This window comes from Anomalospiza imberbis, chromosome 6, assembly GCF_031753505.1.
Source record: "Anomalospiza imberbis isolate Cuckoo-Finch-1a 21T00152 chromosome 6, ASM3175350v1, whole genome shotgun sequence".
Taxonomy (NCBI): Eukaryota; Metazoa; Chordata; class Aves; order Passeriformes; family Viduidae; genus Anomalospiza; species Anomalospiza imberbis.
This window is the reverse complement of record NC_089686.1, coordinates 21809308-21831871: the sequence shown is the minus strand read 5'-3', so window position 1 is coordinate 21831871 and position 22564 is coordinate 21809308. Positions and strand designations below refer to the sequence as shown.

General features: G+C 39.1%; 2 protein-coding genes across 3 annotated transcripts in view; one reads left to right on the top strand and one right to left on the bottom strand.

Annotated features, from left to right (window-relative positions):
* The window catches only part of SLIRP (SRA stem-loop interacting RNA binding protein), a 127590-nt gene that overhangs the window by 638 nt on the left and 104388 nt on the right, over nucleotides 1-22564 (top strand). The window contains exons 2-4 of one of the 2 annotated variants that reach the window (XM_068192733.1): nucleotides 14-72; nucleotides 1749-1856; nucleotides 3640-3763. In XM_068192733.1, coding sequence (XP_068048834.1) covers nucleotides 14-72; nucleotides 1749-1856; nucleotides 3640-3699 — 227 coding nt within the window. In that variant the 3' untranslated portion in view covers nucleotides 3700-3763. Of the gene's footprint in view, nucleotides 1-13; nucleotides 73-1748; nucleotides 1857-3639; nucleotides 3764-22564 lie in introns of those variants that run through there. The other variant, XM_068192732.1, reaches the window with a different exon arrangement.
* Nucleotides 3697-22092, bottom strand: SNW1 (SNW domain containing 1). The gene is made up of 14 exons (XM_068192727.1): nucleotides 21960-22092; nucleotides 20791-20944; nucleotides 18247-18408; nucleotides 12465-12560; nucleotides 12267-12373; nucleotides 11334-11438; nucleotides 11165-11234; nucleotides 10315-10380; nucleotides 8919-9035; nucleotides 8423-8564; nucleotides 6640-6736; nucleotides 5702-5819; nucleotides 4538-4701; nucleotides 3697-4461 (listed from the first exon to the last, which is right to left on the bottom strand). Exons 1-14 carry the CDS (start codon nucleotides 21971-21973, stop codon nucleotides 4257-4259), a joined length of 1617 nt encoding a protein of 538 aa, XP_068048828.1. The 5' UTR covers nucleotides 21974-22092; the 3' UTR covers nucleotides 3697-4256.

Genomic DNA, 22564 nt, shown 5'->3' with positions numbered 1-22564 from the left:
CGTTTTCCCACAGAGGAGCTGAAGGAGTACTTCTCCCAGTTCGGGTTGGTGCAGAGGTGCCAGCTGCCTTTCGTGAGTACCCGCACGGCCTCCGGGCCGCACTTCGTGTCTTTTTGGCGAAGCGGGGAAGAGCCGCCGGCTGCTCCTGCAGCTGAGGCTTTGCCCCGAAGCAGCTTCACCGCTTCCTTGGAGCTGCAGTCTGGACGCCTCATCTTGAATTCTAGTGAGGTTTTCAGCGCTCTCTACACTTAGCTCCTTCTTCCCGGAGCGCCACCACTTGTCTGCCAGCGCTCGGCCTTACTGAAGCTTAGTGGTTTCCACGGGCTTTCAAAGAGCTTTACAAAGTACATCCTTCACATCCTGTTGATGCTGCCATTTCTGAATAATTAATCTAAGTGCTGTGAGCTTCTCTATCATCGTGTTGCCATTCTTCTAATAGAGAATAACATTTTTGTGTGCCTGGTTTCACTGGCTAAAAACTAAAGATGTAGGTATGAACCTACCGTCTTTTTCTGCCCTGGATTCAGACCCCATCCAGAGTGCAGGGCTAACACAAAACCCATAACCTCTGCAGGGTGTTGCCAGTGCCTGTCGTTTAGGCTGTTTATCTTCTGAGTGTATAGATTGGGGATTGTAGTATCTAGTGCACTTTTTTAGAGATGAACAATCAAAAAAAAAAAGTTCCTTTGCAGGTCAGCGCTTAAAGTGTAAAGGTTCTGTCTGCTTGTTTCTCCACTTGAAGTAATCCTGTTAAATTAAGCTCAGTGTGTAGTGAACTTCAGTTAGTGAGCTGATGGGTTCACTCTCTGTTGAGTATTAGTTTGGCAATGGAGAAAGTTTGAAACATGCTGGTTGTTTTGAACACTTGAAGCTTAGGTGCTTGCCTGTCATGTTTTTCCTCAAGCTCAGGTCAGACTGCATTGTTTTGTTGCAAAGTCTGGTAGCTTACCACAAACCCACCTCCATTACTGATTTAAGTGATGCATGTGTGTACATTTAGATTCAGTTATTACTTGAGGAGTTTCATTAATGCTTAAAACCCAGAGGTACAAAAATCACCAGTGTAGGACAGCCTAATTTAGACATCACTGTGATACTGAAACCAGGCAGTACCTTGTAGGTGGTTTGGAAGTGTTGCCATTATGCCTCATGGTAAGAGTGGCTTAGCTGTTGTGAGCTCTGAGTGGGATCAGCGTAGGGACAGAAGGCACTTGGATACACCGGGCTTTTCCTCATTATCACCTGTTTATTGACAACTGTCTTTTCTGACTGGCAAATTATTTCTAAAAATAACGTTTTTCTTTTCAGTGCAGTTAGTGCTTGTCATTCTGAATGGCACTCTGCTTTCATAGTCTCTTAAGCAGCTGCTTTATTTTGCTGAATGTTGTTCCAAGTACTGTGGCCATTAAAATGTCAGTTCTGTTGTGACTGGCTTATTAGTAGATAAATACTGCAATTTGAAACTACTGTCTACACAGTATTCCAGGCTTCAACAATATCTTAAGATTGTGCTTTTTGTTATTATTGCTAGATTCAAATTGAAAGGGATGTAGAACAGCCTTTGCTAGACCCCTCATGCTGTCACTGACAGCAAATGTCTTAGTGTGAAAAGGCTTCTGAAACAGCAAGTGTGCCAATTCCTCTGATAATTTCTGAATCTTTAAATTCAGTATCTGTAGAACGTTTTTAACAGCCCATGTGAATATTTCCTATAGTAATTCCATTTTGTTTTTTTAACTGGTAATTAGGACAGAGATACAGGCTTTCACAGACGTTATTGCTGGATTAAATTCTCAACTGCAGAAGAAGTTCAGAATGTGTTACAGAAGGACTCCCACATTCTTGAAGGTTCCAAGGTAATGTGCTAATTCCTTTATTACCATATTCTTTCAAAGTGTGGTTAAGAATTTTGTCACTCAGCATACTTTAAATGTTTTTTAAATCATTACCACTTCTGTTTAGTCCCTCCTCTCAACCTGAGTTGTTAGGGGTCAAGATCATAGAGATACCAGAGAGATCACACTCAAGAGACCAAAAACTCCTGCCATGCTGAAGTAATGTGAATGCAGTAAAACTGGTTGGGATTTGCTGTGCAACTAGTTTGCAGTTTGTAATGCAGGTTTCTGCAGGTGGGTTCCAACATCTGATCTGGATGTTGAGTGGCAGGGGGAACATGATAAAGAAAATGATGCTAAGCTTCGAACTTCAGTGAAATTTCTGTTTTCTCCAGCTGTCATTTCATATAGGAGAAATCTGCTGCTTGCTTTCATGTGTTCAAGACAACTCTAAAAATCGCTTTAGAGTAGGGTCTTGTTCTCTCCATCTTTAACATTTTAAATGTTAGTAAAGGAAAAAAAAACAACACTTTGGCAATCTCAGTGCATTAACTTATGGCATTGAGACAGTGTAATGGTTTAGTACACATACAGAAGTGTCTGTCCTTGACTGAGGACAACAGAGCCAGAGACAACTGTATCCCTCCAGCTTTATTTCAGCATAGAAACACAGCAAAGCAATCTCACCGCTTTACCAACAATATAGTGTGCATTGGTGTTGACAGATAAGGAATAAAGAACAGTGAGTTGATGGCTGCCCAAAGCCATTTTATTAACAGTTCTCATATCAAAATAATTGGAAACACACATCTGGTATGTTCCCTAAATAGGGGGTTTTCTTGCAGATTTACATGTGCTTCAGCTGATAAAACTACTCAGTGCAGTAGAGAGTGAAAGCGTGAGCAACAGGCAGGCTGGTATATCAGACACAATCAGTTCAAGCCTTTGATTAATTTATTAGAATTCTTCAATATCCTTTTGATAACTAATTTCTTATTTTGAGACTTTAAATGCTAGGAGATAGTAAAAGGAATTGATGAGAGACTTCAGTGATGCAGTATTTTGATTGTGGTAAAGTATTTCGCTTGCCATGGTTCATATTACTGCCTAAGTCATCATTGGTTGTGGTTACTTCAGTACCTATTCCCAAGAAGAACCAACCTGCGAGTTCCAACTGTGGTACAAAAATGGGGGCAGAAATTAAGACTTCTTAAACTGTGATTAGATTGGCAGTAGGTTGGTCCTTCATAAATTGTGCTGAACTAGGATGTTATCTGTATGCAATTATCAAATTAGGTACTAGAAATAGCATAGTATTTAGTGTCAATTTCCTGGAAACTTTTGCTGCTTTTTGTTCTTGAAGCTGTAAGGATAGCCACATGCACTTAACTACCTAGGCTTCAAAGACTATACTCCCACAAGAGGTGGAAGCTAAGAGGCTTCTTTATAGTGAAGTAAAAAGCAGAAGGCAAGCAGTAGTTATTTTCATTTCTTAAAAAATGCAGGCTTCTCTAGAATACATGAGCACTTTTCCCACTTTTTTATAGGCTAGGTTTAGACAGTTACTTTTTATTAATTCCAGTTGAAATCACAGGCTTTTAAGATGCATTTTGCTGGTACAACTAGCAATTGCTGTGGATATATATTCAACTTTCCTGGCAGGAAAGCTCTGGCTTGGGGCTTATGAAACTGAATCAGTTATAAATACATCTTCTGCTTTATTTATCAATGTTCTCAGTGACCAGAAATGGAAAGTAACAAACTTTCTTGCCTAGCTAATTTCAATAATTTCCATTGTTTTCAGCTCACTGTCAAACAGCAGATGCGTAGAAGACGCAGTCAAAGAAAGAGTCAAAGTGAGTGAGTGGTGGAAGGAGGCTTTATTTCACTAAATGTAAAGAAACTAAAATAAAGATTACTGAGAAACTGCGAATGAGTATTTGTTTTAAAACAGAATCCAGCTGTTTCCCCTCCCTTGTTCAAATAAACTGTCTAGCCACACTAAAACACTGAATTATTAACACCCCAGCATCTGTTACAGCATAAGACTATCATTATATACAGCAGGAAAGCTCTTAACAGATGAAGTCAAAGCTTCAGCTACCTAGAAAAACTAAAGCTGTAGGAAGGGAGCTACATTCTTACCCTGAGATGCTGGGCAATGGGGAATCAGCAAAGTCAGAGAACTTGCTAAAGAATAATTGATTCCCTTATGAAATGTTTCAAAGTGGTCTCCATGTCTTCTCTCTCCTTGGGTAGCTGTCCTGTATAGAAGAGTTAGTGTGTGTATATATCCACACGGCCAGAGTTGTGAACTGCTGTGATACAACGCCATCCTCCTGTACACCCAGTATTAAAAATCCTTTTGCATGAAGTCCAAGCTTGCAGTCTATTTCCCTACCTCTCAAGGAGCAGAGGCATTCAGTCCTTCCTCCTCTTCTTGCTCTCATGCTCATGTTCCTTAGGGCGGCTGCTGTCTGATGGCCGTTTAGAACCACCATGTTGCTTAGCTTCTTCCAAAAACTTGTCCAAACCAAATGGATCCTCCTCAAATTGAACTGGTCCATCTCTGCCCCTGCCTCTGGTGTTACGATCCGAGTTAGAAAACTCTTTGTCAGGAACAAACCTGCAGGAGAAGATGATACTCGGTTTACTATCTTCAAAGTATTAATTAAGAATATTTCTTATATTTATTTCCTCACCTGTTGGTCTTTATTCGAGCCTCTAGATCATCACCATACATGTCCTTATCCAGATTTTTACTTGGCCTGTAGATGTTTTGGGCCATATCCTTGCCACTTCTCCAAGGCTGGTCATAAACATTATAAATTTCATCCTCTCCTCCAGCAAAGCCACTGTCCATACCCTGTGAGGAACAGCAGGACAGCATACGTTAATTGACAAAATGTCAGCTAACTTATTTTATCAACAAAATACACTGATGATGTTACACAGTTACACAAAGATGACATGGTGTGATTTACTATTGATTTCAAATGAGTCCAAGCACTTAATGAGGATATGACTGGGTTTGGGTCTGGGATTAAGTCCAGAGAATATCACATTACAAGCCTCAGTCCTACTTTTCCAGATAGCAACAGGAAGGATTACAGGCCATCCGCATTTCAGAATAACAGATCACTTCAGTCTGCCCTGCAAGTACAGCTGTCTGTAATAGCTAAGTACAACCATACAGAAATGTGTGTTATTCAGAATTTCTGGAAAACGATTTAAGCTGACTGATCCAAATCACACAGAGGCTTATATAAACTCTGAAAGTATAAGTATCTGCTTGTTCAGTTTTGGTTCATCAGCTTTCCCTCTATGCCTGCAAGTCTTTCATTGGAGACATGAAGAAGAGTGATTGACAAACTGCAGGTCTATTGAGGGATTTGCTGAAGCCCAATCCATTTTGTTATCTCTGAATAGTATCAAATTCAGGGAAAATAAATGTTGCTGTTAACTCTTTGTATCTTCAGAATTATTAACACAAGCAGTAATGGGAATAGAAAGTATTTACTTGCTTCTCTCTGAAAGATTTCCTATTCAGTCAGTACATTTGTTCAAGAGAAGAAAATGAGGTCACTGCAGCTTGAAGGCAAAATAATTTCTCTCCCCACTCCCCAGCGAGAAAAATCACAACAAAAACACTTTAATCCAGCTATACACCTAATTTTTTTTTTTTTTGCATGGGCTCTGGATAAAGGAAATCAATAGTTTCCTAAACAATTATGTAAAGAATTTTTTTCTGAATGTATCCACACCAACCATGAGAACAGCCTCTCTTTAGTATTCTGTCTGTACCCACAAAGGAAGGATGAACATGTTCTCACAGAAAGCTACACAGCTGTGAAAAGATATTTTACCTTGCTCTGGTTGAAAAGCCTCTGGTCATACTGGATTTCATTGGATGGCCTGGGGTTTGGTACCCCCAGGGCAATAACTTCACTGATATCTCTGTTCTCATTTCTTTGCAGCTTTGACCTGAATTAAAAATTTAAAAGTTTTATGAGGTCAGTAAACCATACTTGTTGACATGGTCAATTGCAACCTGATCCTGTATTCCTCACTAATGATTTGCCTCAGGAGCCAGATTTTTACTGTTCTTCCTCCTTACTAGGTAACATTTAAAATTTGTCTCCTGGCAAAGGAAACATTTGGAGAAGTTATGTTCAGCTGGGCATGACATTTAAATTTGCTTTCCACTATCTGCAATTCACATCAAGCTGACTTGGTCTAAAATGTCATATTTATTTTTTGCAAGAATTAGTGTATATTCTGGAAAGGCTGAGCAATCCAATTTCAACATACTAGAGATTTTAAGCGTCCAGAAACCATTTGCACTCAGAAATCTCAGTGGCTTCAGCTAATAAGATACTTCAGCCTACCTTCATAAATCTAAGCTTACTTAAAATGAATAGTTTCAAGAAACAAAGCCACTATTGATAACTCTGGTCTCACCAAAATTAGAAGATTCAGGTTTCAATCTTTGCTGTCAACATGTTAGTTAAACCTGAACATTAAACATTAAACCTGAAGTCCCACTGAAGAAAAACTCACCCAAAACCAACACAACCTCTTTCCCATTCATGTGGAAAATTCTACATTTTGAAGAAAGTACTACAGTATTTTAACACAGTAATGCCTTTTCATACAATGAACAAACTGTGCTTCATACCAGCGACTATCTCCACAAAATATAACTCAGGCACTTATATCAAAAAAAGGAAAGCCCAGTAGTAGGTTCCCTAGTGGGGAAGCCAGTGCCAGTACAGGAATAAACCAGCTTTTTTTTGTGACTCACCTTTTATCAGGAGCTGCCCGGGAAAGATTTCTGTCGTGCTGTCTCTCTTTGCGCCTGTCATGTCTGATTTCATCTCTTTCTCTAGCTTCTCCATCCTCTGAACAAGTAAAGATTGCTCATTATAGACAAATATTTGAAGTTTGAATTAATTATGCCATAGACACTGGCATAGTAATTCAATTCAGTATTATTCCACAGAAGAGTAGTGACCCTTAGCACGATTTAAAATGTTAGACTTTAAATAAACTGAACACATGAACACCATGGCTTTCTTATGCCCCAAGTAAGTGACTGTTCTTGGTAAGCCAAAGCAAACATCCTAACAACTATGTACTTCCATCTTTCAAGAGCTTAGAGTAATTGTCTGTCTATAAATTAATATCCTAAAACATTTACAGATCATTATATCCTAATTCTAAGCCTAAAAGTATCATTGAAACATGCAGGGATTTAAGTGTTTTGAAGAACATTATGTGATGCAGTATCAGAAAATCACTCAGGTTGGAAGGGAGTCTAATTCAAAACCTGCCATCAATGCTGAATTCAAACCAGGTTGGTCAGGGCTTTTTCCCACTCAGGTGAGGAAAACCTGCAAGGATAGAGACTGACAGATTTCCTAGGCAACCTGTTCCACTGCTGTTTGTCCTCATGGTGTAAATTTTTCTCTTGACACATAGTTGAAACCTCCTGTTTCAACTCTTGACCACTGTCTCATTCTTCCACCGTGCAACTTGGTGAAGCACTCTGATAATCATTTAGGGGTCACTGTTAAGATCTTCTGGGTAACCTTCCCATTATCTGGCCCCAATGGCACATCATCTCCTAGCAGAACAAGCCTTATTCTCTCAGCATCTCCTGAACAGGCAGTTACTCAAGCCCCATGACCATTCTGACGCCCTTTCACTGAACTGACTCCCATTTATCAATGTCTTTCTTGTACCTGGAGGCCCATAACTGCACAAAGTACTCCAGATGAAGTCTAACAGGTCAACAATAAAAGGAAATTATTACTTTCCTTGACTTACTGGTTACATTCCTGCAGATGCAGCTTTGTATGCCCTTAGCATTACTATTGCCAGGGCACAGTGCTGGCTTATGTTCAGCATATTGTCCACTACAACTCATGGGTCCTTTCCAGCAGAGTGGCTCTCCAGCTGGACAGTCCCCACTCTGTTGGTAAGAGGTTAGTACATCCCAGCTGCAGGATTTGGCATTACATGACCATATCCCTCCATCTTCTGAAGAGATCATAACTGCTCTCTAAGTTCATCATCTTGATCTTTGAAGAGTAATTTCAATCAGAACAGAAGTCTTGTCACAATGGAGACAATTTAGTTAGGTTGGCAGCAGGTTTTTTTTGGGCTGGCCAACAAAATTGCAGCTCTGCAAGATCACTTACAACAGTGCAAGAGCCAGAATATTGTATTTATCACCTTTGATAACTTAAAGACGGTTTAATTCTTCTAAACAAATCTGCCCTTCACCTGCAATAAGCTTAAAAAATTAGTTTAGAACTGTCCACGAAAGCCATCACTTGCACAGATGCATTATTAACTTCTAAATTCTCAGTGTCTTAAACCTGTATACACCAACATACTGATGTGAGGTTCAAACCAGCATCCCATCAAACCAGCCAGTGAATTCACCAATAAAGACACAAACTGATGTCATACACAGAAATTTCGACTAGTATTTAGATATTTTATGTTCTCAGATTATTGCTCCAAACCCACACTTCAGAGTATTAAAAAAGCCATAGCATCTTAATAACAAAGAAATGTACCTTTTTCAACATGGGTTTTGATCCCTGCTCTTCTCTCCCTGGCTTTCTGAGCCATTTCTCGGAGCTTTTCCTCATGTTTCTCTTTTTCTTTCTGAGCCATCTTCCTCTCCACCTGGGCACGCATCTCTACTGCCTCACGAGCCTGCACAAAAAAGACACGGTTAAAAATACAGAAAGCGTAGCACCTGGGATACACACAGATCTGTCATGGAGTTAGCCGGTAAACAGAACAGAAATGAAGCCAAAATTAGGAAGCTTAAAGCACATCAGCCACAGCAGTTAGAGCTAAGAGACAAGACCCATGACTTCCATTAACTTAACCCACGCTGAGCCCATGATTCAGAGAGAGTGGGGAAAAGTCCTTAAGTCTTACGTTACCAAAGAAGCAGGACAAATCAAAAAGCTATAGCCTATTCACAGTTGATTTTCTGAAGGAAATTAACATACAAAGATGGCAAAACTATATGGAACAAAACAGTGTGAAGAACTACCTGACCTTTCTGTCAGCAATATAGAGCGCCTCAGCAAGTTTGGCAAAGTTTTCATTAATATGAACAGTCTGCAATCCTCTGCCATCTGCAGCCAGACGTTTATCTAATGGAATGGTGTAACCCTACAGTGGAAACAGAGAGGCAGTTAATCACAGAAACAGTATTTGTAATAACAAACATTATTGTATTTGTTGTGCAAAAAAACCAAAACAAATAAAAAATTCACAGCCTGTCATTATTATGCCTCAATGGATCTCCTTTTTATATTTACTTCAAATTCTTGCCAGGTAATACAAAGCTTCACTCCAATTCCACCCGCCCACCAAATCCAAATCACAGCTTCCCTTCAAGGTTCATTGTAGGACAAAAGACAGTTTTTAAATGACAAGGTCCACTTTTTGCTTTGTGTTAAGAACTACAGATAATAGCTTCTCCAGTCTCTAAGCGGTTTCACAATTTTTTGCTTAAAAATTGTTTTACCTAAACTGTTTCCATACCTGTTAAGAGGTTAGCTGATTCAAAATGAGAAAGTAAGGGACAAGGCAGCCAGCAAAAGTAAGACATGCTAAATGCCAATTTTGTTTTCCAAAGCTGAAACTCAAAATTATTTATAGATTACATTTAATAATTTTTTTTAGTGAGCTCTACAAAATTTTTGCTTCGGTTTTAGCATCTGTAACCTAAAATTTCATCTCCTAATCAGTCAGTCCCAGTTAGACAGCTGTGTTGGGGTAGGGAAAAAAAGAGACATCCAAACATACAGCTTTTCCTTCCTCCATTTGAAGAGGCTGTCTCAGGACAACAGTTTAGTATATTTCAGAATGATCAGACCAGTTACTGCAGCAAATAAATTCTCCCCTCTCTAGGAATATAAACTTAATAACTGATAAAAATCAAAGGGACAGGACATATCTACTCAAACAAGGAACAAAAATAGCTAGCTGACCAGTGATAAAAATTATTTACTGAAAGAATGCAACAAGGAAAACTTTCCAGAAATATGGACTGCAGTATTAAAAAGAAACATGCTTGGGTCACTGATAGTCTGCTCTTTTTCAGTTTAGATGGCTTCACTTTGCAGCCTTGAAAGATTTTGTCTCTGGACTGCACAATTATGGGGATTTTAACTAATCTAAATTTTTCCTCTCAAAATTTATAATCTCTGCCATGAAGTAATATATTTGCCCTCTGTTCTATACTTCTCAATTGGACAACCTTTACATACAAAACTGAAGAAAAATGAACTGTATCATCATGTGTTCTCCATGCAAGAAACAGCCAGTTTACCTAACCCTAGATGTTTAATATCAGTATTATTCAAGTTATTAATTATTAATCAGTTATTTAAGTTTCCCATCAGGATGCAACATTAGAAAAATAAATTTATGACAACTTAATTACCTTTGCATTTTTCCAGTTTGAAATGCATGGAGGAATTTTCCACTCTTGCTGCTCTTTCACAGTCATCTGATTTAAAAGAATAAGCAAAGTCATCTTCAGATTTATAGTCAAAGGAAATACTGTTTTCTTTCTCAAAGGCAGCTATGAAACTATTGAAATAAGTTAGAGTAGAAAGTTCAGGACTCCACAACAGAACCCCAGCTCTTCTTAGCAGCAGTAAGATTAGAGAATCAAGAAATGATTTGATTGAAATGGACCTTAGAGATCAGCTGTTTCCAAACCTTCTGCCATGAGATTTATTTTTGCACTGTATCTTTGCCAGCACTGAATAAAGTCCTGACAGCTCTTCAGCATCCTCTTAGCTTTCATCACACAGGCCTTAACTCACAGCCAGCTTGTTAACATCCGCACATTTAGCAGCTATTCAAGTTGTACCAAACTGATGAACCACAACTACACTCATCTCTCAGAAGGAGCTATTCCTTAATGACACAAGTCCTTGTTATTAAGGATTAGCTTAACAGTCTTGTCTAAAAGCAACGTAAGAGTACCCAGGCTAAAGCCTTGGTCAACTCATTCATGCCATGAACAAATTCAGCAATGCATCCCTGAAGAAAATATATGAGACATCTACTCAACCTTTGACAAGATAAATGAAAAGTCAGCTACCTTCAGAGCTGCCCAAATGAAAAAAAAGAAAAAAAACAAAAAGACTGCACTGGGCACCAAGTTTATCCCTTCACATCAAAAGATCAGTAATGAGAAGGTACGCAGAAATTAACTAGATCGAAAAAGAATTTGTGGACCCGCCTAAGCATTCGAAACGGAGAACAGCTATGGCATTTCATACCTTTCTACTTGGAGAGTGCATTACAGGTGCTGGAGGAGATGGTGGTCCTCGTGGAATCTTCTTGTTAATTCTGAGCAATTAAGAAAACAATTACAATTACAATCAGCATGTTGCACAGAAATACACTTCAGAATCTTCTATTTGCCATGAACAAGCTGTGAATACTTACTTGAATCTTGGAGGCTCCATAGGGTCCTTCTGCATTTCCACCATCCGAATAACTCTCTGTTTTGCTCCAGAGTTGAATGCAACTCCTTGCTGAGATGGTGTGTACCTGAACAAAAGAGTGCTCAGCTCTCTGCACATAGATAGATATTCCTTTCCCACCTCCATTTTCACTCAGTTCACTGCTCTAGCTGTGGTTTAGTTTTATCCACAACAGTTTAAGACTACCCCACTATGAATCTCAGCAGCATCTAACTGCACAGATGATACTGCACTGAGTGCAGACTCGGTTACACCAGAGCGAATGTAACTTCTTTTCAGGGCTATATTCCCCTGTTTCAACCTAGATTCTGAAGTACAAGAAAAACAAGTACAGTACACATAGCTTGTTACAATACTCCCAACCTATGTCTGTGAAGCCCTGGTGTCTTCTTCATTAAGTACCTCTTCACATACCTTTTTTCAGAATTAACTTCAAGCAAAGTCTAACCCTGCCATGAATTTTTTCCATGTTTGAAACTGAAAAATCATCATAAGTAAGTATCAGCCTCCTCATAATTCCAATTGTTTCCAACTACTCATTTTCTGTGAAGGAAGAACTTGGTTATATGTCTTGTTGTGGCTTGAAACTTGCAGTAAATACTTTGATTTCAGGGCAGCATCATAAATAGTGACCCCTGGCAAATCTGTGGTGTTTTTGCTAAAATAATAACCCCTCCAAAGTTCCATAACTCATGACATGTTAAAGACATATTTCTACACTCTTCAAACTAGGTGATCATTAGTGGGTTAATTCAAAATACAGAAGCCAGTTTCATATTCCTTACAGAAGAATAAAATTCAAGAGGAATTTCTGTTCTCAGAAATTCAACAAATGTGCCAATTTTAATCCATTTAGTTGATCACACCATTTTACACAAACACCAGCACTACATACCGAATGTACTGTGCAGGAGCTAGTTTGTCAGCAGCTCGAACTGGCATGGCTGCTGCAACTTTTTGGGAGACTGATTTCTCCAAGGCTGCTCTTGTCTTCTCTGTTATCTGAAGAAAAAAAAAAACCAGTGTACATCTCATCCCATTGCAAGACATAAAGCATATCACTGCTAACTAGGCACATCAGTGCATACAATACCTCTCTAATTGCCTCCTCATCTGGTCTTTGCAGTTCAGGATCATCCACATTCATGACCTCTTTTGGCACAAGATCTGTGTACTTGCTGTAAATAACCTGGAAGACATTAGATTCTACTAGTGCTGGTGAACAGGAATAAATGTACATATATCAAAGGAAATGTTTCAGGCTTAGACTATACTTTGGGTACTAATTAAAATTAACATACAACTATAAATGCATTACAATTACATATTGTTCAATTAGAAGACCTGTTTACATATATACTCTGGACTCCCTTTTACAGATGGAGTAAACAAAGAAACAAAGCAATCTGATTAAATATAATTGTATAAGTTGCTTTCAGAGCTGGCATTAGACAGCAGTTTTCTGCTTCTCATTCCAAGTATTTTTATTTTTTAGGGATCCCAAACTGATAAAACCCTGCACATTTTTACTTCTGTTTTCAAGGATTTCTCAAGAATTTGATACAAGTATTTTCCACAATCTGTATTTTTTCATTTCATTATGTTTACTGTTTTCTTGGAAAAAAACCCAAAAACATACTTGAGAAATCTGGTCTTAACACTTTCCCTTATGTAGGTACTTGAGTTTTCACACAGCATGCAGCTAGCTCCTGGCAGTTCTAAGTCCCAATTTTAAATACAGGGAAAGAACACTAAGGTGGCTTTATGGAAAAATGTATTGTATTACATTAATGCTTCACATGTATCCAATAAAATAGGAAGTTTTAGTTCAAAGAGTTAAAAGTCAAGAACTATTATTTCAAGTTCATTATACAGTACATGTCCAACTACAAAATTAACCTTTAATCTCAGCATTAATTAACCACATGTGAGCCATTTTCTGCTTATCAGCCTTCACACCTAAAGTTTAGTAATTTGAATTAGTATCAGTAATATTCTAGCTTCCCAAATCCTGAATGAAGGACATCTGAAGAGAAATGAACCTCTAAGGTAATTAACTCACAAGTCCAAGTCCAAGTGTCTTGCTGAAGAAGAATATGAAAAACAAAGTATGCTGAAGGAGCTTTAGAGCATCCCAAAAAAACAAAAAAACAAAAAGAAAATAAAAAAGCTACTCCTTGTGGTGGTCCAAGAGTGATCTAAAAACTACTTTACACTGAGGTACAAATGATCTATATGAACTATTTAAACTCTGAAGTACCACATGGAAATGGCAAGCTGCTTTATAATGGAAGAAATATATAATATAGACTAAACTATGCTGAAAATACAAATATTTCTGTTGCCATCAGAAACTTGATACAGTTGCATGTTTTAATTGTAGTCCTTTTCTGAAGTGCTAAAAAGAGGCAGATAAAGAATTTACATTTCTTTTTGTTGTTTTTCTAGACATTTATCTTATTATATGAGTAACGTTGAGATATTTCATTCATCTAAGCTAAAGAAGAGACTAAGATTGTTTGATATTGTACTGTGCCCATCCACTACCATTTTTCAATCTACAAAATTTGAAAGGAAGCATAAGCCTGAGCAATCACTCTGATTGCTACTGAAAAGCAGAATTTCCTTCTAGGCAGAAAGAAAAAAACTCAAGTTTTGCTATAATTGCACGATTCCCTGGCTGGGGCAGCCTTAACAGGCAGCAATTAGAAATCCACACGCCACCACAATCAGAAAGAGAATAATATTACCTAACTGGCTAGGATACTGTACCACATGAGAGGATTTAGACATCAATCACATTCAGAGTCCCACAAGGCACTTGACAGATACAAGTGTCTTAACAGAAATTTCTTCATTTGCTACACAGAAATTCTCAGCATCTTTTATTCTGTATATTTCAACCAGCCCTGTACAGTGCTCATCAATCCTGTAAGTAAATCAAGAATTTACTATCAAGCAATGCAGCATGAGTGCCTTCCTTGTCAAAGAATGGTTTCTCCATATGAAGCATATAAAATTTAAGAAGTCATTAAAATGACCTGGTTGTAAGCCTGGTACACACCCCAGAAAACAAGCTGGTAACAAACTCTCAAACCAAGCCCTGCCACAAAGGCAAATAAGTTGTGAGTAAGTAACACTTTTGATTATTTGAGTTGGATTCATGTTCTCTTGACCTGTCCCATACCTGTGACAGGACTTCCTTCAACAATGCAACTAGTCTCTTGTAAATGTTTTGACTGAATTGACAATCTTGGGAATAAAACCTGTAAATAAGCTTCATGATTGTTTTTTTTTCTCCTTTAACAAATAAGCCACAGCCTTGGGCCATGAAGAAAAAAATCTAACTCCAGCATATAAAGTTATTCTTGCTGGAAAAAAGTAAGAGACCAAACAGTTCCATTCCTTGATTTCTCTCTTTCTTCTGTCTTCATAAAAATACAGGATGCAATTACATGTTCTCATTTTCCTAATAAAGGGACAGCACCAGTCTCATCAAAATATATCATTATTGATGCATTATTTTAGCCTGGCTTTTAGTAATGTAAGTAGAGAAAGTATTAAAATAATTTACAGCAGCACAAGAACTAATCACACAGCTAGGCTAGAAATCCTTCATCTCAACAACCAGATGGAACTCCATCCGCAGATCCATAAGGTCATGCACCCAGGCCTGTCAACATTATCCAGCGTTTCTTTAGCAGACTTTCTGCCAAACCCAAACAGGAGGCTTGTCAGACTATCACATTGATGTCAGTATTTTTCAAGGAAAATTCTCTGAATCCACTATTTTTTAAATACATAAGGGAACAGATGCAAGGGAGACGAACCACTGCAATAGCAGAAACTGCTGACAAGTCATCTAGAGATAGGGACTGGGTGATGGAACTGCTGCCTCTACAAGAAGGCAGAATACTAAATTCAACTTCAAAAAATCTGTAATTTGCTTCCTAACTCAGGCCAAACAAGTAGCTCCTAGAATAGGTTCATAAAATCCATCTCATTTCTGGCAGGCTGCTACGTATCTGTTTCTTTTAGCTCTAAGTATTAAGTTGAAGAAATACTGAATTATGGCTGCAGCTCTCTGGAAAATGAAACTTCTGTATCGAATCCTACTGACACTGGACTATCAGAAGCTCTTCAGAGAAAATATTCAACTCAACACAGATCACTGAAGAACTGTTTCCTATGACACCTCTGCCAATACTTTCTCTTGCAAAGCAAATCAAATCAAGCAATAGTAGTTCTGCTGTTTCCAGTGAAATTGTTTCAAATACCTGTTGCAGCACAGAAACTCAATTTTATCCTGAGCTACATCAAAAGTAGCGTTGCCAGCAGATTGCAGGAGGTGATTCTGCCCCTCTACTTTGCTCTGGTGAGACCCGAGCTGGTGTACTGCATGCAGCTCTGAGGCCCCAAACACAAAGACAACCGTGACCTGCTGGAATGAGTCCAGAAGAGGTCACTAAGTTGACCACAGGGTTGTAGCACCTCTTCTATGAAGACAGGCTGAGAGAGTTGGTGGTGTTTCAGCCTGGAGGAGAGAAGGCTCCAGAGAGACCTTAGAGCAGCCTTCCAGTACCTAAAGGAACCTACAAGCTGGAGAAGGACTTCTTACAAGGCCATGTGGTGAGAGGACAAGGGGGAAGGGCTTTAAGCTAAAGGAAGGCAGGTTTAGATCAGGATTAGGAAGAAATTCTTTACTGTGAGGGTGGTGAAGCACTGGAACAGGCTGCCCAGAGAAACTATGGATAGCCCATCCCTGGAAGTGTTCAAGGCCAGAATGACTGAGGCTCTGACCAACCTGGTCTGGCAGAGGGTACCCCAACCCAAACCATTCTACAAATCTGTGATCTCATCTTCCCTCCCCCTTTGAATCAGAATACTTAATCTTAAATTTTACTCCCCTTTGAATCAGAATACTTAATCTTTACTCTCAGCTTTTACATCCAGCTGGATACAATCAAGATCAACCTGACACAGAAGGCAGAGCTCAGGATTTAGGAAACCCTAACTCTAAAGTTCTACAGAGCCTGGTTTTAGAAAAGTCCCATATCTCTTCCATCTTGGTGAATGAGAAAGAATATTACTGCCTTCACTATAGACACCATATGGAAAGTTAATGAAAGTACAGATCTTCATTAATTAAATATGACAAACATTAACAGCTTAAATTTAATTCTACCTGTTAAGAAGCATTTTCCTAACTTTAAATAGTAAGACCCAGTGAAAGATTATGGTCATTTTTGCCTCAAGCCTATTATCATATCTAGTTATTTTTCAAACATACTAAGATACCAATCAGAACAATTCTATTACATACAAATTAAAGATAATCCTACAAGTAAAGATGTATTTGACAAGTTATAAAAATGAAGGTTTAACTACACTAATTTTTTTCTTATTATTTGGCATGCAGCTTCCCCAAAATTGGTATGATTATCTCTTGTCTAATTATCTGCTTGAAATTATTTTGTATGCTTTTGACAAAGTAACACTTCTATTTAGCATGAAGTACCAAATATTTAGTAAAAAAATTATTCAAATAGAATTAATATTTTAACACCTTCATCTTGAAAAATATTTCCAGGTATTAGATAAAGCCTGATGGAACTTCAAGAAAAGTCCCCTCAATAAAAATATTGCCACTGCTGTTTTTTTTCTGTGTAGTGTAACTACTTTCTTCCACATGACAGCATGCAGTCCAGTTTGCACTCATTTTTTTCAAAGGTACTGCAGTAACGTATGAGGCATAGGATGCGGATATGCAAGATGTGATGCTTTGACACTCAGAGTATTAATTAAATATAAAATCCTACTGGCTGTAGAATCTATTTAAAACAATAAATTTATTTGTTAAAAGTATTTTCCCTGATGTTCTTTGAATGCCCATCCTATATTTTTGATTGAGAGGTAAAGTTTGTATTTTGGTTTCCTCCCTTCCTCAAATGTAGTAAGATATGGGGCATATTACATAATCATAAGCCTTTCAAGGCACCCTAATTTAAAGCCCAAGAAGTCAAATTATTTTGACAACAACTATTCATATCTATTAGCTAAAACACTCTTTGTAGTTAACACTGTTTAGACTTTCTTTATAGAAGAAGCTTGCTGGAAGAAGCAGCCGGTCACACATTTTGTCAGGCCTCAGCAGTTTTCCAGCCCCCAACAGCTGCTTTAGAGAATTTAAGTCTACGTGACCCACCTGGTTACACTTGAAAAGGCAGGTGTAAATACTCCTAAAAGTAGACTTAGGAGACCCAAGTACCTGATCTCCTCAAAACTATTTAGGACCTCAAGTGTCATCTCTTGGTTTTAGAAAGGCTACTGGATACAGGGAGTTGAAGTTCCCCCTAAAAAACTCCATGAGAATCTTGCTATCTCTGAACTCAGCACAAAACTTTTGCAGTATAACCACTGGCAATATTTTCTGCTGCAATTAAACAACAATAGCAAAAACAGAGCACCAAAACCACTGAAAACAACCCACAGTGTCAAATATTGGATCAGTAAGACACAAGGTGCAGTATTCTGAAAGCTGACCTGTGTTTTCTGTACAGTTTTTTGCCCCCTCTCTCTACACACTAAAATGAGGCTGCAGAACTGTTTTCAGTTTCTCGCCTTCAATGGAAAATGAAAACTGCTAAGCCATCAGGTAAGTTATGTGTAGAGATTTTCCCCAATTTTGTCTTATCTTTTAATTACATTACAGAGAAGATCACAATTTCTGTCTGACATTATTTTAACTCTTAAATAAGAAAAGAGGACACAATCAATGTGGCCAATGCCAGACCAATGAGTTCCAAGTATATGCAATGTGTATATACAACTTTTCCAAGTATACATGCCAGCTGACATATTGGAAGAAACATTACCTTGTCCTTTGACTGTCCTTGTCGAGCAATTGCATCGTATTTTATTTTTCCTTCTGCATCCACCTGAACAGCCAGAGCATTGGACATTTTCTTCTTTCGGCCCATATCCAATGGGTATTGGGCCACGTGAATTTCTGGGAAAGCACCCCCATCTCCAAAATCCTACAGTAAAGAAAAAGTAGTGAATGTCCAAAAGACAGGAAAAAAAGTGAAACTGAATGAAGAGCAGATTGATTTCAACAAAAACTAACATGGCAAGAATGTTCCAGTAACTTTAGTATTTCACTGGTAAGGGAGCAATTAATGAGAGAACTTACAGTTATTAAAATACACTGAAACGGAGAGATATCTTGTAGTAATTATTCCCTGCATAAAGTAGGAACAGATATTACTGACTAGAATGTGCAGGCAATACTATGCTACAGACAATACAAAATTAAGTATATAATTCTCATGTCAGTTATTAATTAGAACTTCAAAAATTGACCTTCTGAAATAAAGCAACTGTGGATACTAAAATTACAAGAGCAGCATTTTTATGAAGACTTCTACTGGTTACTTGTTGCTTTTCACACCACAATGAAGAAGATTAAAAAAAAACCATTCCATTCTTTTCAAAGCCTGTAGCTCATAGCTTTACAATGTTACCTGAGTCAAACATTCCCTTACTTTGATGTGTAAACACACTGAAAACTGGGCGAACACCCAACAGCCCAATATTCTTACAGTTTATTCCTCTCTCCTACAAAGTGTTGGTGTAAAAGCATTTAATAAACACATAATTAAAAGACTTCTTAAACCAGATCATCCTGACTCAGTACAACAGAGGATGCAGTGGTACCATTCATAAAACAACTTCAGGCTGCAGTTTCAAATGCAACACTTTGGAGGAAGCATTTGCTTAAAGCAGCATGAGCATCTATCCTTTTCTCTGTTGCAATGGCATGGCTTACATGGAGTCTGGTAACAAAACAGATCAAAAAGTAAGAATGGGTGCCTTGAGCAGATCAATCTCCCTCCATACTCACTATGTGACTAAGTAGTTACCACCACTAGGATGCAGTGGACTGAGACTAGAAATGACCAAGCAGAACACTTCCAAACAAGGACAGTGTGCTTATCCCATCTGCAAATGCTCCTTCAAACATAGTTTTTGTTATCTGAAGTTTTCCACTGGATGTCCCATATTCAACAATTAGTTGTTAAAGTATTAGCCAGAACCAAATTCAGTCATTCTTCAATTTTTTTTTAAATTTTTTTCTTTGGGTAACTCTTAACGTATTAAGAATAGCAATGGCAGTCCAGGATCACTGGACAAAGATTATGCTTTGAAATCATGTACTGCAATTTGCACTTGCTTATGAAGTGGAAAGGAGCCCTTAACAGGCTTTTTGTGTATTAATTTGTGGCCAAGTGGTGCTGGAAAGTCTTCGCAAACCTTCAGCACCCGGCTTCTTAAAAAATTTCTTTATTAACATTAAGAAAGAATAAGTACTAAAATACTAGCTTTAGTACTCAACAGTGTAGGAAGGGAAACCTACACTGGGTATAATGAAAGTATAATTTTTGGCATCATACATATGCAGCTTATGACAAAATGCTGAACCCACATAATAATGTTTTATTTCAGTGAACCACTGGAACTACGATTTGAAGTACATGGATCACCACAGAACAGTGTTGGATTTACAAAAATGGCACTCAAACATAAATGAGGGCAACGTTGCTACAAGCTGATGAAGTTATGGTATTTGGGAACAACATGGGATCATACATGAACTACTGTAATAAAACTTCAACAGTATGCTTGTTGCAAGAGCACTGGCTTGCGACTCATCAGAACAGGTCTCTGAAGTTATTGTCAAGGATCACTTCAAACTGCAAGGTTTTTCTGGCTCACAGTGAGAGACTGTACTAAAACAGTTTTGCAATCAGACCACATCTGTATTTTCTTTCTACCTTTAGCAGTTCCAGTTTAGATTACATTAAACTGGCAAGGGTTACACCTAGTAACACACAACATTACCCAAAAGTCTTTAGCCAGTAACATACTTAAACAACAAATATTTGATTAATTTTTTATTTTCCTTCAAACTGTAATAATTTTGTCCCCCAATAGCAGCTATCTTTTAGAACAGAACACATGAATGTTCTCTTCTCTGATACACACATTCACTTATTTCAGCTATAATCCAGAATGTGTATTTAACACTAACAGAGGAACAATATGGATGTCTTTCTCAGGGGAACCTTGTGTTCACAGACTGTAAACCCAAAGGACCACAGACGTATTTCCACATTACAGCACAACAATCTCTGAACAGAACTAGGCATAGGCCATCCTGTTTACCATCAAACGCTTTAAGGAATCTGGTAGATAGAACCTCTCCTAACACAAGAATTTATCAATCAGTCTGGGTGATGCACGTTGTAAGGCTTTGCACAATTCTCAGCAACATTCAAGGTACTCAGAACTTAATTCTACTCCAGATTTTTTTTTCCCTTTAGCAGACACATTACTACTGTATCAATTTAAATATTTACCTCTAGTACGCGTGGTATCCATCCCTTCCGGTAACCATATGGGGGAGGTTCCCTTCTCGAGGAGACCAGAGCAGCCTGCCTGGATCTCTGAGCTCTTGCTCTTTCTTCTAGTTCTAGCTGATCTTGGGACAGCTGGGTTGGAGCTGGCAAAAAACTGGACATCCATGGACAGCAACCAAAAGAAAATTACATAAAAAGTTCATTCTGGTAACTTCACTCACAGACACTCAACTATGCTTGACTCAGCTTCTTGCTAAGTTAATACTTTCTCAACAATCACTCTATAGATTAAGAAACAATTTCTGAAACTTAAGCATTTCACTCATAAATGTGAGGGCAACTTCTGAGATTCAGTAACTTCTGAGATTAGAGTTGCAATGTGTGCTTTCTCAGCATTCTGAAAGATTCCTACAAAAATAAATGCTAAATTCACACACATTCACATCTTTCTTGAACAGAAGAGTGGCAATGCCCGTTTTCCAACAGGAATGTCACATATCACTGGTATTCTTTACACTACTATGAATAAAAAAGAAATATTATGTTCCTATGTCATTAGTCCCAATGATTCGCTCTTCCTTTCTCTCAAGGCAAACACCCACAGACAGATCTGACAACGACCTCCCCTCTCAACCCCTGACACCTCCCGGCCAAGGGCAAGTCGAACCCCAATTCTTCACTTCCCCCTTTTCAGCTCTTCTTGTCTACACAGCCCTTTTGTGCATTTACCAAGTATCCAGAGAAACTCGGGATTCCGGGGCAGCCACCGGAACTGCACTTCCCTGCCCTGCGAGAGACACTACTACTCCTAACAAAGACCGCTCGCCCTCTCTGACGCTGAAGAAACCTCGACAAAACCCCACGGACCCAACCGAGGCGCAGGAGCTCCTTCCACCCGCAGTGAACACGCGAAAGAAGCAGAGCCCCGACCAGGCGCCAAACATCCGCTCCCACCAGGGCTCCCCCAGGCCCGACCGGCCCTCGCCGCACTCTCTGGGGCCGCGGCCCGGCCGGCGGGCGCGCTGCCCAGGAGAGGCCGCGGCCCCTCAGCGCAGTCCCTAACCGCGGCCGCTCCCGTCGGCGGAGCCCCGCAGCACGACGGGGAATGGCCGAGCCGGCCGAGGGGGGCCGCACCGCCCTCACGGCCCGAGTGGGCCCGCCCGACCCACCTGGTGAGCGCCATCTTGACCGCGTACGCCGTCCGCTCGGCAGCCGAGCAGGGGGAAGACGGCGACACCTGCACATGCGCAGTAGCCGCAGCGTGCCCTGGGAGTTGTAGTCTCCGTAAGGTCACTCGCGGCGCGGCGGCGCACGCCGTGGGCCGCAAGGCGTCCTGGGAGATGTAGTTTTACAGTATCCCCGTTTGTTTCTTCAGCCATCCTATTCCGCTCCCCTGCACTATTCACACAGTCTCCAACAAATTCAGTAACTTCACAGTTCATCCAGCTGACTATGTCCAAGTAAAAAGCAGAAAATATAGAGCAAATGGATCAAAATAAAATTTATTCTGATATATCTGCTGCTTAGAAATCGTTGAACTGGAACATGGGAGTGAAGGGAAGAAAAGAGACTTAAAGTGGTGTAAAAATATTGATTTAAAATAGAAAAACTTATGCATTAAAAAGGAGTTGTGCTGTCTATGTTAAATAAGCATCCATATGTTACATAGGTGTTCTTTAAATCAAATCAAGAGATGCACTCTTTAGAGTACAATTAAAATTTGGAATATGGAACAGTATTTCTCAGGGAGTTGTAATACATGGGAACTAGGTGG